Source organism: Danio aesculapii, chromosome 16 (genome assembly GCF_903798145.1).
Source record: "Danio aesculapii chromosome 16, fDanAes4.1, whole genome shotgun sequence".
Classification (NCBI taxonomy): Eukaryota; Metazoa; Chordata; class Actinopteri; order Cypriniformes; family Danionidae; genus Danio; species Danio aesculapii.
This window is the reverse complement of record NC_079450.1, coordinates 24,755,045-24,771,287: the sequence shown is the minus strand read 5'-3', so window position 1 is coordinate 24,771,287 and position 16,243 is coordinate 24,755,045. Positions and strand designations below refer to the sequence as shown.

General features: G+C 35.0%; 2 protein-coding genes across 3 annotated transcripts in view; one reads left to right on the top strand and one right to left on the bottom strand.

The window, feature by feature from the left end:
- Positions 1 to 270: 270 nt before the first annotated feature.
- Positions 271 to 16,243, bottom strand: part of LOC130242883 (mannan-binding lectin serine protease 2-like) — a 20,549-nt gene continuing 4,576 nt past the window's right edge. Inside the window, exons 2-12 of the mRNA XM_056474823.1 lie at positions 8,584 to 8,689; positions 8,068 to 8,266; positions 6,856 to 7,036; positions 5,800 to 5,922; positions 4,195 to 4,388; positions 3,962 to 4,109; positions 3,676 to 3,788; positions 3,172 to 3,253; positions 1,481 to 1,606; positions 1,302 to 1,385; positions 271 to 1,208 (exon numbers count right to left, since the gene is read on the bottom strand). Of these exons, the coding sequence (XP_056330798.1) occupies positions 457 to 1,208; positions 1,302 to 1,385; positions 1,481 to 1,606; positions 3,172 to 3,253; positions 3,676 to 3,788; positions 3,962 to 4,109; positions 4,195 to 4,388; positions 5,800 to 5,922; positions 6,856 to 7,036; positions 8,068 to 8,266; positions 8,584 to 8,654 (2,073 nt within the window). The 5' untranslated portion in view covers positions 8,655 to 8,689 and the 3' untranslated portion in view covers positions 271 to 456. The remainder of the gene's footprint in view (positions 1,209 to 1,301; positions 1,386 to 1,480; positions 1,607 to 3,171; positions 3,254 to 3,675; positions 3,789 to 3,961; positions 4,110 to 4,194; positions 4,389 to 5,799; positions 5,923 to 6,855; positions 7,037 to 8,067; positions 8,267 to 8,583; positions 8,690 to 16,243) is intronic.
- The window catches only part of LOC130242887 (tumor necrosis factor receptor superfamily member 14), a 15,215-nt gene continuing 13,734 nt past the window's right edge, over positions 14,763 to 16,243 (top strand). For both annotated transcript variants that reach the window (XM_056474827.1, XM_056474826.1), the window contains exon 1: positions 14,763 to 15,186. In XM_056474827.1, the coding sequence (XP_056330802.1) occupies positions 15,153 to 15,186 (34 nt within the window). In that variant the 5' untranslated portion in view covers positions 14,763 to 15,152. The remainder of the gene's footprint in view (positions 15,187 to 16,243) is intronic.

Genomic DNA, 16,243 nt, shown 5'->3' with positions numbered 1-16,243 from the left:
AAGAATATACTGACCTACGTATTATTCATTCACAAGATGGCGCCAGACAATCTAAAACAGTCAAAAACATTGGTGTGATGATGCATATGAATGTGGATGTAAGTATATATATGTTTTCACTAATGGTCAAGATGATTTGAAGTTCCTGGATGAGCCTGTGTTATGTCGCGATTATTATATAGGAATAACATATTGTGGAATGTCTTGACTGACCCATCAAAATGGAATATTCCAGACAGCCGTGTAATAATAGAAAAAAAATCCTGAATGTTTTGCTACATTTAAAAATGCCTTTATTGACGAGTATAAAACAGTGAAACGTTAACATTTCAAAATGCTGAATTAATTATGAAAGATGCAGATGCATCTAACACAATCTGATATACCAGAGAGAAACGTTATTTTGTGATGCAATAAACATTTATGTAGGTGAAAAATTTGTTTAGCATGCTTATGTTAGTTATTTTCCATGGTTTGTTTAATCCAGTCCAGGTAGTTTTGGATTTTCGTGTAGTAGCCCTTATAGCTTTCATCTCCACAATTAGGAGGACCCCAGGATACAATGCCTGTAAGACGATAAGTTTGGTCTGGAGACCCATTGCCCAGAGGAGGGAAAAACAGAGGACCTCCACTGTCACCTTTACAACTGTCTACTCCGTCTCCTCCAGCACAGATCATGTTATTGGTGACTTTTGAACCTCCTGATTTACATTCAACAAGTGGATATATCTGGACTGCTCCGTAAAGTAGATATCGACTCGCTTTCTTTTTTTCTACTCCACCAAAACCTGAGACTGTGCCCTCCGTCACAGCTTCATCTGTTTTGGTTGGCAAACACACCGGCCTGATGTTTTTACCTAGAGGCACCCTGGCAGACATTTTTATCAACGCAATGTCATTATCATAGTTTGTTTGTAGTTTTTCAAGCCCAACTCTATTATATTTTGGATGAATGATTATTTTTTTAGTCTCCATATTAATTGATGTTGTGTCCTGACCATCAATTATTCCCCCTAACCAACTCATGGGTTTGCTTTCATATCCATCCACTACATGAGCTGCTGTCAGAGCCCAGTAATCACTGATCAGAGATGCACCACCTCTAGGGCTTGCCCTATGTAAGAGCTGCCAGGGAATCTGTCCTGGTTGTGCTGGCTTCCCACCAAAGACTCTTCCACCAAAAGAGTCATCTGTATTCATTCCACATACTAAAAGTTAAAGAGAGAGAGAGAGAGAATATAAATATGTAAAAAATCTCCAGAGCATTTGGGTTTATAGGTAAATTCAGGATGACTGAGTACCTGGTTCACATTTTGGAAAATCTTTTGTTAACTTTTCACCATTCTCAGACACCCAGTTAATTTCTGCATTGCAGGTAAAATTACCTAATGAAAGGAAAAATAAGACAATGATGTAGAATTAAATACTCTTTTGTTGACAATTACATTAATGTAATGCACATAAACCACACAAACCTCACCATTTTTATTTAATTGATAAAATTTAGATTTGCACTTGAGGCTGATTTGTTTCAGATAAGTTGTCGGAGGATCATTTTCTGAGAGCTCCATTAATTCTGAAAGCTCTGGAACGCCACAATCCACAGCTGAGGAGGAAAAAAGAAGAGTGTTGTTATTTTAAATGTCATATTAAAACACTTCAAATGTTTTTTGCTACAATGTAATTGGCTGCATCAAATTATATGCCATTCACGTGTGCTTCGTAGCTGTTTCAAGAGTTCACACTTAGAATCAGAATCAGAATCAGAAAGAGCTTTATTGCCAGGTATGTTCACACATACGAGGAATTTGTTTTCGTGACAGAGCTTCTACAGTGCAACGGGATAACAGAGACAGGACAAAAAACATATATATATATATATATATATATATATATATATATATATATATATATATATATATATATATATATATTTTTTTTTTTTTTTTTTTTTTTTTTTTTTTTTTTTTAAATAAAAATTTTAAAAAAGCTCGATTAAAAAAAGATTGATAACAAGACGTGTTTGGCATGCAGTCCTGGGAAAGAGCCCTGAGCTCCTTGAGCCCGGGACTCCCTCCCGCTTCATAAGGCGAGAGGGGAGTCTGAGCTCAGGTAGGTCTCAAGAGCTCCCCTGAGTTAGTTCTTTGGGCCTATTATTGATTACTGGTAAGTTGCCACAGTGTGAAAGACCTCTAACTGAAAGGCATATGTTTGTGATTTGGAAGCCTAGAACTAAATGCTCATATACAGTTCCAATTTGGTTTAATCAGTTCACTTATAACGCATGTCTTTGGACTGTGGGGGAGAAACCGGGAAACCCACACCAGCACAGGGAGAACATGCAAACTTGACCTGGATTCAAACCAGCGACCTTCTTGCTGTAAGGCAACAGCGCTAACAACTGAGCCGCCATGTTGCCCTATCCTGATTTAATCTAGGAAAGAGGGGGAGAAGTAGAGGAAGATGGGGGGTTTCTTTAAGACGAAGAAAATTTAGTTATTTACAGTGTGTTTGGATTTGTCTGATTGGTAAATCATATGATAGCTAATATGGGACCAGCCGTGGTCACTCATAACAAAGTTCCTTCAAGGCAAGTAATTTCACTCGGTGGCCATCTTTGAAACGTTTCTTGGGTAGTTCGCTCAGGCATTCTGTTTAAATGAGAAACCATCAAAATCTCTAAAAATGCTCGCCAAGCTTACGATTAAATCTTACATTAGGAGTAAACAATAGAATTAATTAGCAACTGCCTCTTTAGTTTCATTTCTAAATGTTCGAATCACACAACATCTGAGGAAATTCACATCTGGTCTGAGCCCCTCCCCCGAAGAATCGTCAGTCTATATCGATCGATGATTGGCTCCTGTAGAAAAAGGTGGGGCTTCATTTGCCATATTGACTGTTACACTTTAATCTATTCAAAACGAGTGACATGTTTTGTGTATTCTACAGTCTGCTCATATACATGTGAACCTCTCTAAACTAGTTTATACTGTAAGTAAACTATAAGTAAACTTATAAGTAAACTTCACTTTGTGACCATCTTAATTAATTTACCACTAATAAGAAGAACAGCAATGAAAACAGCCCATATAATTCTAAGGACCACAGAGAGAGGGCAGAAAACAGAAATAAATTTGAAAAACAAAAGGTTTTAAGACATTTTCTTACGTTCACAGGGGATAACCGGACTCCACTGTCCATTTTTCTGGCATGTGGATTCATACAGGTACTTAACCTCAGCTAATTCACTCTGTGAAACAAAGTGTGACTTGCAGCAATTATTAAAGGTTTGACTCACATGGTAAAATCTATCATCTAGTCTCAGATGTCACATCCACGGAGCACTGACTGAGCATTTAGTGCATAACACAAACAAACTGAGACACACTTCTGGAGTTTCGAAGTCATCGCCTGATTGGTTGAATCTCATTATATTAGACTTAATAACACTGACGTATTTTCAGAACAAACTGTGACTTTTCTAATACAGTAATAATAATGTTAGTATTAGTACAGTATATATTCTAGTTATCTAATATATAATTTACTACAAACTAAAAAACACACTTTATAAAACACATTGATCTTCAACAAATCGATAAAATTAAGCTATGGCCCTTCAGCAACTGAAGGTAAAATGGACTGAGATGTTTGAAATACTGAAATACTTACTTTTAATTCATGTCCTTTGTCACATGTCACTGTAACTTTGCCATCTGTGGGATATTCATGAAGCTGCGGCATCAAACTAGATGCTGGTGTCACAGGTCCAATACATTTCATCTCTGTAATAAAAGAAAATACCACCGCAACATCTAAATAAACGTTGCTTAGTAAATAAATTTAGATGAGTGGACCAATGAAATTAGTTTATCAATGGAACATTCTTAGATATAGTCACACCAATCCTTTTATGCAGTACATCAAGTGTTTAGTTTTAATGATAGGAAAGACAAACCTTTTGTTTTATAACTAAGGCTGAACCCTCGGTTTGTTCCTTTATGGTCGGTCCTAAAAGTAATCTCAACACTCTTAGACCTTGTGAAAAAAGAAGAAGGAAGATCTCTTCCACAAAATGTTTTAGCTTCACCAATGAGAGATTTTATCTAGGAGGAATGGATAAAGAAAGATAGAAGAGGTCAATAAGGAGAAATACAAAGAGAAAGAGGCAAGAGTTTACATGTTACCTACAGTTAATGAGTCAATGCACCGTCCATTGTCTGCCCTCTCCACATCAAACGTCCCTGTGAAAGTCAGCTCAAACTGTAGGCCTTCTTCTACAGCCAGTATGTAAGAGCACACAGAGTTTTCTGGATATGGACTGGGCCAGTGTGGCGACTTCAGCTCACCTTCTAGAGAGCCTGTGTAATTTTTATTACAGCTAACTGACATACAGAGAGAGAACAGTGTCACTGGTGTCAGGATTACGTATACTGTAGGGATTATGCATTAGGGCTGTCAAAAGAAATCAAAATAACACTTATTTTAAAGTTCAGTTCTCGCTATTAACCAACCAATAACTATGACTTTTGCTTCGATAGACTCCTGATTTGTAGCTTATTAATTGTTATTTATTTTGTAGCAAAGTTTAGGTATTTGGTAGAGATGTAGAATATGATCATGCAGAATATGTATTTTCATTCATTCATTTTCCTTCGACTTATCGACTTCGCCAACTTATCCAGCATATGTTTTACACAGCAGATGCCCTTCCAGCTGCAACTGGGAAACATCCATACACAGTCATTTACACACACTGATACACTAAGGCCAATTTAGTTTATTCAATTCGCCTATAGTGCATGTCTTTGGACTGTGGGGGAAACCGGAGCACCCGAAGGAAGCCCATGCCAACACGGGAGAACATGCAAACTCCACACAGAAATGCCAACTGACCCAGCTAGGACAGCGACCATCTTGCTGTGAGGCCACAGTGCTAACCACTGAGCCACCATGTCACCCTTAATATGTATTTTATAAGTACTAATAAACATCCAATATACAGTATTAATAACAGGCATGCTAATAAGCAAGTTAAGAGTGAGAATCTGTCTCTCAAAATTAACTATATGGCGTGCTGAGTAACTAACTACATTTATCAGAATTTGCTGGAAAAAAAAATCCCTTTATCTTTATTTAGCCAAAACAAATCATTCTGAAAGTAATATCTGTATTGGCCCTGGTGTTTACTCTTGGATACCCACAGAAAAGCAAATATTATTAAATGTTTAATGGAATGCTCAATGGAGTGAATTCTGCTTTAGTCTTGTTGCTGTGCTGATTGCTTAGCACATTTAAACCTTTTCCAGATGGCTTTTGGTGTACTGTGGTGGCCGAGTAAGCTCAAATGGGCTGCAAGTTAAAAAACTAAATGCTAACAGAAATGCTAAATGCTAATTTTTAACTAGTAACTGAGAAAAAAACATCTTCAACAGTTTGACAACACAAGTGCGTGCAAATAGCGCAGGCCATAATAGAAATGTTCCGGGGGACTCCGAAAAGTGACGAACCCAGCCACTTCCTGTTTAGAGTCAGCGATAAAGTCAGAGATAAACATAAACTTTCACCTCTCTGATCTCTCAGATATCTGACAATTCTGCAGTCAGAGGTCCCCCTACACATTTCTGTTGTGGTTCATCAATGCTATTTGCTGCACAATTCTGTATTTGCATATGACATGGAATTTAAGGTTAAAATTTTTATCAATAAAGGCTTTTTGTGACTTTATTTCTTTCATTATATATTTACACTAAATCAACATATTAAACTGACAATAAATATTAAAATGTTTATTACCTTGGCAGGTATGATTATTAGAGTCCAGAAAGTAACCTGGTCTGCAGAAACAACGATAACCTCCAATGTAGTTGTTGCAGAGTTGAGTGCACTCGTTCTCAGGGTCCTGACACTCATCGACATCTACAACACAGTAGGATTTGAGCTTAAGATAGGATAGCATTTACACTGACTATGTTTACATGGACATTATATCAGTAATCAAACTTTTAGTCTTAATCTGAATAAGACAATATTATGATTAAGGCGTTTACATGAGTTGCTTTTTGATTGTTCTTTTCATGATCCCATTTTATATGTTATTGCATATAATTCGATTTGAGCTTAAGATAGGATAGCATTTGCATTGACTATGTTTACATGGACATTATATCAATAATCAAACTTGTAGCCTTAATCTGAATAAGACAATATTATGATTAAGGCGTTTACATGAGTTGCTTTTTGAATGTTTTTTTCATGATCCCACTTTACATGTTATTGCATATAATTCGATTAACGTCATTGCGTCACACCGCTATCCACATTTCCTCCAGAGTTTCATGTAATTTCGAGTGTTTAATCTTTAATTTGTGGACTTTATCTGCAGTTTGGCATTTTCACTTTAATTCAGGATTATTTTTATTCATGTCCTCAATGACAAACGAGATATTGGATGTGAGTATGAACTGCTGTTTTAATGTCTCACACTCGACAGGTGCAGAGAATAGTGTCAAATAGTCGTCTGTGTATAGACTGTCCTGTTGCAAAATGTGGCAAAAGTCCTACATGATGGTAATTTTGATTGCGGTGTTTACTTGTCTGTACTGCACTTCAATAATGCGACTAATATCAGCATACTCTACATGTCTTAGTTCGATTTCTGTTTAGTTTGATTATTACTGTAATCAGATTTATCAAATATCACTGTTTACATGGTAGACTCATAACCAGAGAATTGTTTTAATCATATTAAAATTGGATTATTTATGTACATGTAAACATACTCATTGACTCACAATCTCACTATTTTTTTCTTCCCTTTAGTCAGTGAATGACTCATCATCTGTTACTAACCCTGAATAGTGTAAAAGCCTCGAAATCCAGTGTGTCTCTCAGGGTTTGAGTAGTCAGAGAGAAATGAAACAGAGAGACAACCGCCAGAGGAGGAGTGAAGGAAAGGGTTGACAGATGTCTGCAGTTCCTTCGTGTTCATGCGTGCACACAGATTAAAAAGAATCTCCTCATCTGAAAATACCTGGACAATAAAATGCAGTTAAACAGCAGTTAAATAGTTTGAGTGACTTTTTTTACTTTTTAATTTGCATGATTGCCACCACAGTATTTTAAACACCTGTATGAAAATAAGATAGAAAGGTAGAAGGTTTTGAGGTTTTGACTACAAACCTACATGCTGTGAGGCGACAGCACTACCTACTGCGCCACTGCGTCACCCATATATACATACAGTGCATCCGGAAAGTTTTCACATTTTTTTTGTTACAGCCTTATTCCAAAAATGGATTCAATTCATTAATTTCCTCAATATTTATCTATCTATCTATCTATCTATCTATCTATCTATCTATCTATCTATCTATCTATCTATCTATCTATCTATCTATCTATCTATCTATCTACCTATATATATATATATATATATATATATATATATATATATATATATATATATATATATATATATATATGCTACCAAACCTGATTGGTTAAATAAGTAACGCAAATTGTATTGCAACTAGAGGTCATTTACAAATTTAGCAGACATTACGATGTCAATATCAGATATTTGAGGTGTAAACGTGCGTATACAAATGTGTGATAATTGAATAAACAGTTTTGAGTGTGATGGCTTACACGATGACACATGATTGAGAGTTTAAATGAGAATAGATTCATCAGTTTTGATTAACAAGGCTTATGCAATTGGTTTTTGTCCAAACTACAGACAACTGTACTTACTGTTTGCAGACATGTGACAAGACATTTGCAAGTTGCTTAAATCAATAAGAAATGCCACTCTGAAGTGAACAATGAGCATCTAAACTTACTGTTTTGAAGAAAAAAAATTAAATCGAGAATTGAGAGCAATTGCAATTGAGAAAAATTTTAATCTGGAATAGTGCAAAACCCTTTTTTATAGTGCGTACATTTAATTTTTACAACACTTTCACATAAAACTGTGCGTTTATAAGTTTAAAATTAAGTTTTATAACACCTACGTACAAACCATGTGTAAAGAAAAAAAAACTTTCTCTAACACAGACACACCTTCAAGGCATCATCCTCACAGTTAAAGCTTTCCTCCAGGTCTACATGTGTGAGAGTGAGTGTGATTCTGTGTCCAGCCGGAGCACACTCTTTCCAAGTCATATTGGAATAAGGTTCATAACCTAGTGGATGTCCAGGGGACTGAATCCATCCAGACAACGGCACTGACCCACACAGGGGAAAGAGAAGGCAAATCACACTAGACAGAAAGAAGAAACATCAGCAAGAAGCAACTTCATTATCGAAAACAAGGATAGATACAGTAGATAGATAGATAGATGGATAGATAGATAGATAGATAGATAGATAGATAGATAGATAGATAGATAGATAGATAGATAGATAGATAGATAGATAGAGAGAGAGAGAGAGAGAGAGAGAGAGAGAGAGACAGACAGACAGACAGACAGACAGACAGACAGACAGACAGACAGACAGACAGACAGACAGACAGACAGACAGACTCTATGGAACATTTTGCTTGATAAAATGCTACAGATAGAGAAAAACACATACCAGAAAGCAATCATGATGCGAAGTGTTGAAACATGACTGGATCCCTCCTCTTTCTGAACTTTCACTTTCATGCTCTGTGTGTCATAATGTCCAACCCCCTTTTCTCCTAAAAAAAAGATGAAAATACTTCAAACTGAGTGTTTTTCAACATCTGTTAGTGGGTGTTTAGTCTAGCCTGAAATAATTTGGTGAGCAGAGATTCCTCAATTTAGTAGCTGTTTCAGATAAACCATTGTTGTCTGCAATATGCAAATGGTTTTGTGATTATTGTATGTAAATATACCTCTTTTATATTAGTTTAGTTGTTTTTACAAATTGGGTTGAGAACCATAGCTTTAGAATAGAAATTTAATATGGGCATATTTTGAAAAGGATGTTTTCAAGCATCAAAATAATAATTGTCATACTTTTATACGTAATATGTTAGAATGTGTCCTCTTTTCAAGCAAACATGGTGATTGCTGTACATTTCACCACAGTTTATAGTAGACACCCATTAATTTATATAATAAGAGCCTTTAGAATCTTTTGATGAACACACTGCAGCACAAAAATACTCATTAAATGCCGTTTTAAATATTTACACGTTGCCAATAACCTTCAAACCACCAGGGTTTACTCATTTATCAGCAAGAAGTTGTTAATCATTAAAAATTATAGCTTTATTAAGTACAGGTCACAATTAGTTTGCTGTTTTATTTTTTCATAAACAAATATAGTAGACCTATAAGTTACATTTGTTTACCAGTTTTATGTTCAAGGATTATTTTTAAACTTTAAAGTGCACATTACTAGCATTTGTTATGCATTTCACTTAAAAAACTAACTTACACAGTGTGTTTCTATGGATCTTACAACAGAAGCCAGAAATATACGTGCTGTAGTTTGAGATAACAAAAAGCAAGTACGCCATCTGCTGTCGGAAATGAAGAAGAGAGCAAATGAGCGGTGCAGACGTGATGTTAAAGACATAAATAAAACGAGAAAAGAAAAGAAAAGAAAAGAAAAGAAAAGAAAAGAAAAGAAAAGAAAAGAAAAGAAAAGAAAAAAGAGGGAAGTGGTGAGGAAGAAGAGGTGAATTGCTTGAATGTCTTCCAACTGACATTTACTGTAACAAGCACACAAAAAAGGTCAAACGGTGTCACCAAACATGTTTCATTGCATTTTACAGCAGTCAGTGTTCTAGTATCTAACAATTCATACTCCACATTTACTGTAATGCAATAGCATGTAACAACAGTACACAATCTTTGCTAATAAACGACACTAATCATGCTGCATTACCAATTACTCAGTCATACTGTAGATGTGTTTTTGTTTTTTATAGTACCTACAAATGAAGAAAACCTTCAGCATATAAACACCAGACAAAGGAAGTAAAACAGAAAGTGTTTCATTAACACAAAAAACTATTAAAGGAAGTATAATGGTTCGCTATTACAAAGAGAAGTCCAAGCAGAGGCCATAAATCCCACTTTATTGTTGTCGAGATCATCAAAAAAAAGTTGCACTATTTAATGTTTTTGCAATTATTACATTTTATTTCTATAAGAACAAAAATCATTAGATTACTTTATCATCAGGCCCGTAGTCAGCCTGGTAAAAGGGCTGGTTCTTTTTTTCTCAAAATTTTTTTTGTAGTTATTCGCCTCATTTTTAATTTAATTATGAGATTTAAATACTGCATTTTAGTGACAATTAAAGCACTATTTTTAGCTGGATAAGCTAATTGGGTGGTCATCATAACCACGCTTTTTGATGTACCAAAAACATTTCCTAAAGATTTAGAATAAAGAAATATGAATACTTATTTTTCAAATAAATGATTATATTAAATATTTTAAATATTTTAAAATAATTCCACTGTAGAAAATGAATAAATTAATATGTAGTTAGAAAAAAATAGCAGTCTGTTATCATTTATTTAGGCAAATACCAAACTGGCCAGCACATTCAACCTTCCTCAATCAGAATTTGACCATTTGAATAATATAAAATTAAAACATAATAATAATATTAATAACAATAATGTAAAGCTTCACGATTTTTGTAACCTCTCTTGTAAAAAAGTGCATTTGAAAATATATAGATAACAACAACAATAGCCAAATTACTCTTCAAAACAATTATAACATATGTCGCTTTTTATGCCACCTTTATATTGATCATTTTTTGTTTTATGAATAAGGACCAAGATTTAGAGTAAAAGTTACTTGTCAAATGTTTTCTCTATTTAAAAACAATACCGTAGCGAAAGATGAGCTCTCCTACATCAGATTATATGTTTTCTTGCACAGCTGAATGTTGGACTCATAGAAAATAATTGTTTGCAAAACCCAAAACAGATAAGTCACAACACTTTCTCAATGGGTTATTTTCACAATTTATTATGGCATAGCAGTCAAAATAGTACAAATGAGCTCATGTATGGGACAAATTCTGGACCCTTGTCACTGAGGGGTAGGTCTTTTGAACCACCGAACCCCAACCCCCCTGGCTTTTAACACCCACAGTTTTAGGTTTCTCTTTAGGACTTAAATCTACAGTAACTGTTGTTGAGATATTTATACATTTTTTACATAAATCGGTGTTTCTACATTAAAACTTAAAGCATACAAAGTTTAAAATCCATCTCAAGGTTTATCTTATATTTTGGGGCCCCATTGTGTCATATTTACAGAAATCTGCAATTTGCATACTTTACCATACATAACATTTCCTATAAAGTGCATCATTATATTACACCAACAATTCGCACTAACACAGTCCATGCAATAACAACTTGGGATGTTTTTTCACATCTCAAGAATGATTAATACCACTAAAAATATGTGTTGTTTCATTTTTCATTTATGCATGTTCCCCAGACAGAATAATTTGCCTTAGTTCTTTCCTAGAGATCACATTACTCATATGAGGAAATACTACAAAAAAATATTCAATATTGATATGTAGAGGGATCTGTTTGCCAGCACTCACATCAGAGAGTACAGTAATGATATGAAACTCTCTGTTCTGACAGTTCAGACCAAATGAGGAAGAGTAGGAGCACAGTCGCACACACACCCACACACAACACAATGATCGTACTGCACTGTCTTCCACAAAACTATCTGTGGTTTTTCAAGGCAGATCTCACCTTTTTTTGACATTTAGCATGTGTATGGCAAGCAATGTTCTGTAACATTTCATCTATGAAGATGATAGAATTTAATGCCAAGCTAGACTTATTTTTAGCCATCTTATACATTTTTTAAAGATAGTAATAATTCATAGTTCTTATTTATTATATACTAAACTCAATCATTACTTAATGATGAGATAGTAGCAGCACTTATTTAAATAGTGAGTAGTGTTACTATCTAAAAACTAGCATGTAATAAACAGAGAAGAGAAAAGGGTACAGATAAATAAGTACTAATATGCAATTATTAAATGCTAGTTTCTAAGAGTAGAATCAAACAAATAATTACTATCGACTAACTACTATATTAAAATGTGTTGTACTGACACATAGTCAAAACTGAATAATTGATATCTCAATGAAAGACCCCTTTAGATCAGAATTATATAAATGTATAAATTATAGTGATATATTCATTCATTCATTTTCCTTCAGTTTAGTCCCTTTATTCATCAGGGGTCACCACAGCAGAATGAACCGCCAAGTTATCCACCATATGTTTTATACAGCGAATGCCCTTCCAGCTGCAACCCAGAACTGGAAAACACCCATACACACATTTCCAAACATACACTACGGCCAGTTTAGTTTGTTCAATTCCCCTATATTGCATGTGTTTGGACTGTGAGGGAAACCGGAGCACCCGGAGGAAACCCACGCCAACACGGCGAGAACATGCAAACTCCACACAGAAATGCCAACTGATCCAGCCAGGACTTAATCCAGCGACCTTCTTGCTGTGAGGTGACAGTGCTAACCACTGAGCCACCATGTCACCCCTATAGTAGTATAGTACACTGAAAAAGGAATACTCTGAATCAACTTTACAAAAACTGTAATGTTTTACAGCTAAATTTATAAATTTCCCTCAAATTGTAGTTTTGCTTGGTTGAAACTGAAAAAAAATGTAATTTAATATTAATCAAAATATTTTTTCTGCTCAAGTGGAAAAAACTACATTCACTCAAAGGTAAAATACTGTTTATATATAGACCATAAATTAATTGAATCAATTTGGTTTAACTTAATCCCAGTACTGGGTTGCAGCTGGAAGGGCATCCGCTCTGTAAAACATATGCTGGATAAGTTGGCAGTTCATTCCAGTGTGGCGATGAGCCCCCGATAAATAAAGGGACTAAGCCGAAGGAAAATAAATGAATAAATGAATGACTGGTTCAACTTAGGGGCAGCACAGTGGCTCAGTAGTTAGCAACAAGTTGGCTGGTTCGAGTCCCGGCTGGGTCAGTTGCCATTTCTCTGTGGAGTTTGCATGTTCTCCCTGTGTTTGTGTGAGTTTCCTCCGGGGGCTCCGGTTTCCCTCATAGCCCAAAGACATGCACTATAAGTGAATTGGGTAAACAAAACAAAAAGGGTTGATTTGATTTGACTTAATGTCAAAATCCAAGTAAAATTGTACTGTGCACTAAACTGAATTAAATACAAATAATGTTACTTTATTTTCCAGAATGAGATACACTATCTGCTGGTGCTTTCAGTCAGGCTACAAATGTCACACAAGACGGTAATCCAACTCATGTTAGAAATATATAAAACTATATCAGTATCTGTTTTTCACGTGGTCAAATGACATGAAAAATTATGGTTTAAAGTAAAAATACTTTGAGAAAAAGTAAGGCTTTTATTCGATTTTTTTTGCTTTAAGACAAATAAATAAAACAGGATAAAATCAGAAACCATAATTATTCACTTAATTCAATATAAAAATGTACTTTGAATGAAAGACACAGTAGTAGACTACACAGGTAGACTTTTTTCAGTGTATAGCACTGTCATGATCTCCAACATTTTATAGTTGAATCAGTCAGGAGAGCATTTAAAGCAGCTGAATTCAGTTTTAGCAAGTTTGGTTTTTCGCCTTTCATAAGAAAAAGTTTGGGCACCCCTGATAAAGACCATAAATTAATTTAACTTTGCCAGTACAGGGTTGTGGCTGGAAGGGCATCTGCTGTGTAAAACATTTGCTAGAATAGTTGGCGGTTCATTCCGCTGTGGTGATCCATGATAAAAAAAGGTACAAAGCCAAACTAAAATTAATGAAAATAAATTAAGTTGGGTTGCAGCTGGAAGGGCATCCGCTGCGTTAAACATATGCTGGCGGTTCATTCCACTGTGGCGACCCCTGATTAATAAAGGGACTCGGCCGAAAATAAAATGAATGAATGGATGAATAAATGAATGAATGGAAGGATTAATTGTATTACTTTGGTTCAACTTGTCAAAATTAAAATCTAAGTAAAATTGTACTATGCACTAAACTAAATTGAACACATTCATTCGATTCTATTTCTTTTCGGCTTAGTCTCTTTATTAATGTGGGGTCCCTACAGCGGAAATGAACTGCCAACTTATCCAGCACATGTCCTACGCAGCAGATGCCCTTTCAGCTGCAACCCATCACTGGGAAACATCCACACACACTAAATCGAACACATATAACATTATTTTATTTTCAATAATGAGGTAAACTATCTGCTGGTGCTTTTATTATGGTTATAAATGTCACACAAGATGGTAATCAAACTCACATTATATAAAAACCGAAGAGGTCATGAATAGTATCTGTAAATGCTGTGTTCAAGTAAAAATAATTTGAGGAAAAAGTAATGCTTTTAATTCTTCCTAGAGGGCTTGTTTTTTGCTTAAGGGCAAATTGAATAAACCCGGGTAAACCCAGAAACCATAATTTTTCACTTTGAATGAAAGACAGTGGTTTGACTTTTTTTTGTGTATAGTAGTGTCATTTTCTCAAACATTTTACAGTTGAATCAGTCAGAAGAGCATTGTAAGCATCTGGATTCACTTTTAGCTTTTCTTATTGTTGACAGATGCTGTGCTCAATACTACTTCTGAAAACTTTAAACCCAGCAGCTAATTGTAGGTAAACTAAGGTATCATAGCGGTGTTGACTTTCACTCTCTTTGTCTCAGGGGTTTAATTCAGTGCAAAACAGGAAGTAAGTAGTCTATGCAAGCACAAGTGCAGAGAGGGTGGATGGGGCTTTCCGATGCAGAGGGCAGAAAAAGAGCAACAGAGGGGGTTTAGAGTGGGTGACGTAAAACAGCAATTGAGGGGAAAGAAAAGAAATTGTTCCCCTGCCTGCAGCAGATGAACTTAGACATAGTTACTAAAAGACTGAGAGAGCAAAAGTGACAGACAAACCGAAGAGACAGAAGAAGACAATTGACGCAATCGTGTGGGCCAGTGTGACTACATCGAATTCCTGGTAACATAAACAGAAGGATCGAGACCTCACATCAAGCTTCAAGTGACCATGATTGGTGTGTAAGCGAACAGACTTCATATGACTGCACAAGACTCTTCACACTGACAGAATCGAACTGAAACAACTTTTGACCACAGCAAGATGGGAGACGATAAATGCCAAAAATGTCCGAAAGGTGAGATTTTCATATCATTTGTGTACAAATGAACGATTTGAGAAGACCAGGGATTTGTTTAAATCATTAGTAACTTAGAAATACCTACACTCTTTTCACTATTGCGTGACAAATGTCAGTTTTTAGATTGCAACCTGTCTCATTCCTATGTTGTGTGTCCCAAATAACAGAGTTTCTGGAACAAAAAATTCCAAATTTTTTTCAGATACATTAGACATTCTGATTAAACCAGATCATATTAATTATATTTGGAGTTTCCGAAGAATTTTTGAGACTTACACAGATTCAACAACCGTTTGTTTATATGGGTTGATCTGTAACAAAAAATTATCCTTTTGTTTTGTAAGAAAAAAGAAGTTAAACGCTTAAATAACGGCTTACAGAGTTAGCAGGTACATTACATCTGGAAAAAATCCGGTATACCCTAATAGAAAAGGTTTTGTTATTTAAAAAAAGGTCCCCTTTTATTTGCTTTCTCCAAACCTGTGATTAATATGTTTACTATACATTTAGTACCTACTTTTACCATTCAATAGCACTGGTGGGTGGGTGGTAGGGGGAAAGCATGTTTATTGTTTTTGTTTAATTGTTATTTTTATAACTGTTGATTGTTGTTTTTCTTTTTTTATTGTCTAATTGGTAAAATGTAAGTTTTATGTTTATATATTTTTTAAAAAGTGTATTTACAAGTGAATGTTTGCTAAAATTTGATGGCATTGATGGTTCCATGAAGAACCTTTGACAGCTATGGAACCTTTGAATTGCACAAAAGGTTTTTGTACCCTGTAAACAGTTAACGGTTCAATTAATGTGTATTTTAACAGAAACTTTCAGTAGCTGATGATTTTGGGTGGGAGTTGAATTTTGAAATGCATTATGGAATGAACCTGATCTCTGTTATGACAACCCTAGATACAGCAATTGTACATTTTATGATACGAGTATAAAATGATATATTGTTTGGGTTGGTCAGGCACTATGGTTAAAAAAAAAACAGGAAATTAGCTTTCAGTTCTTTTTCTTTTATTTTACATGAGCTTTTAGACAATGTTATGAA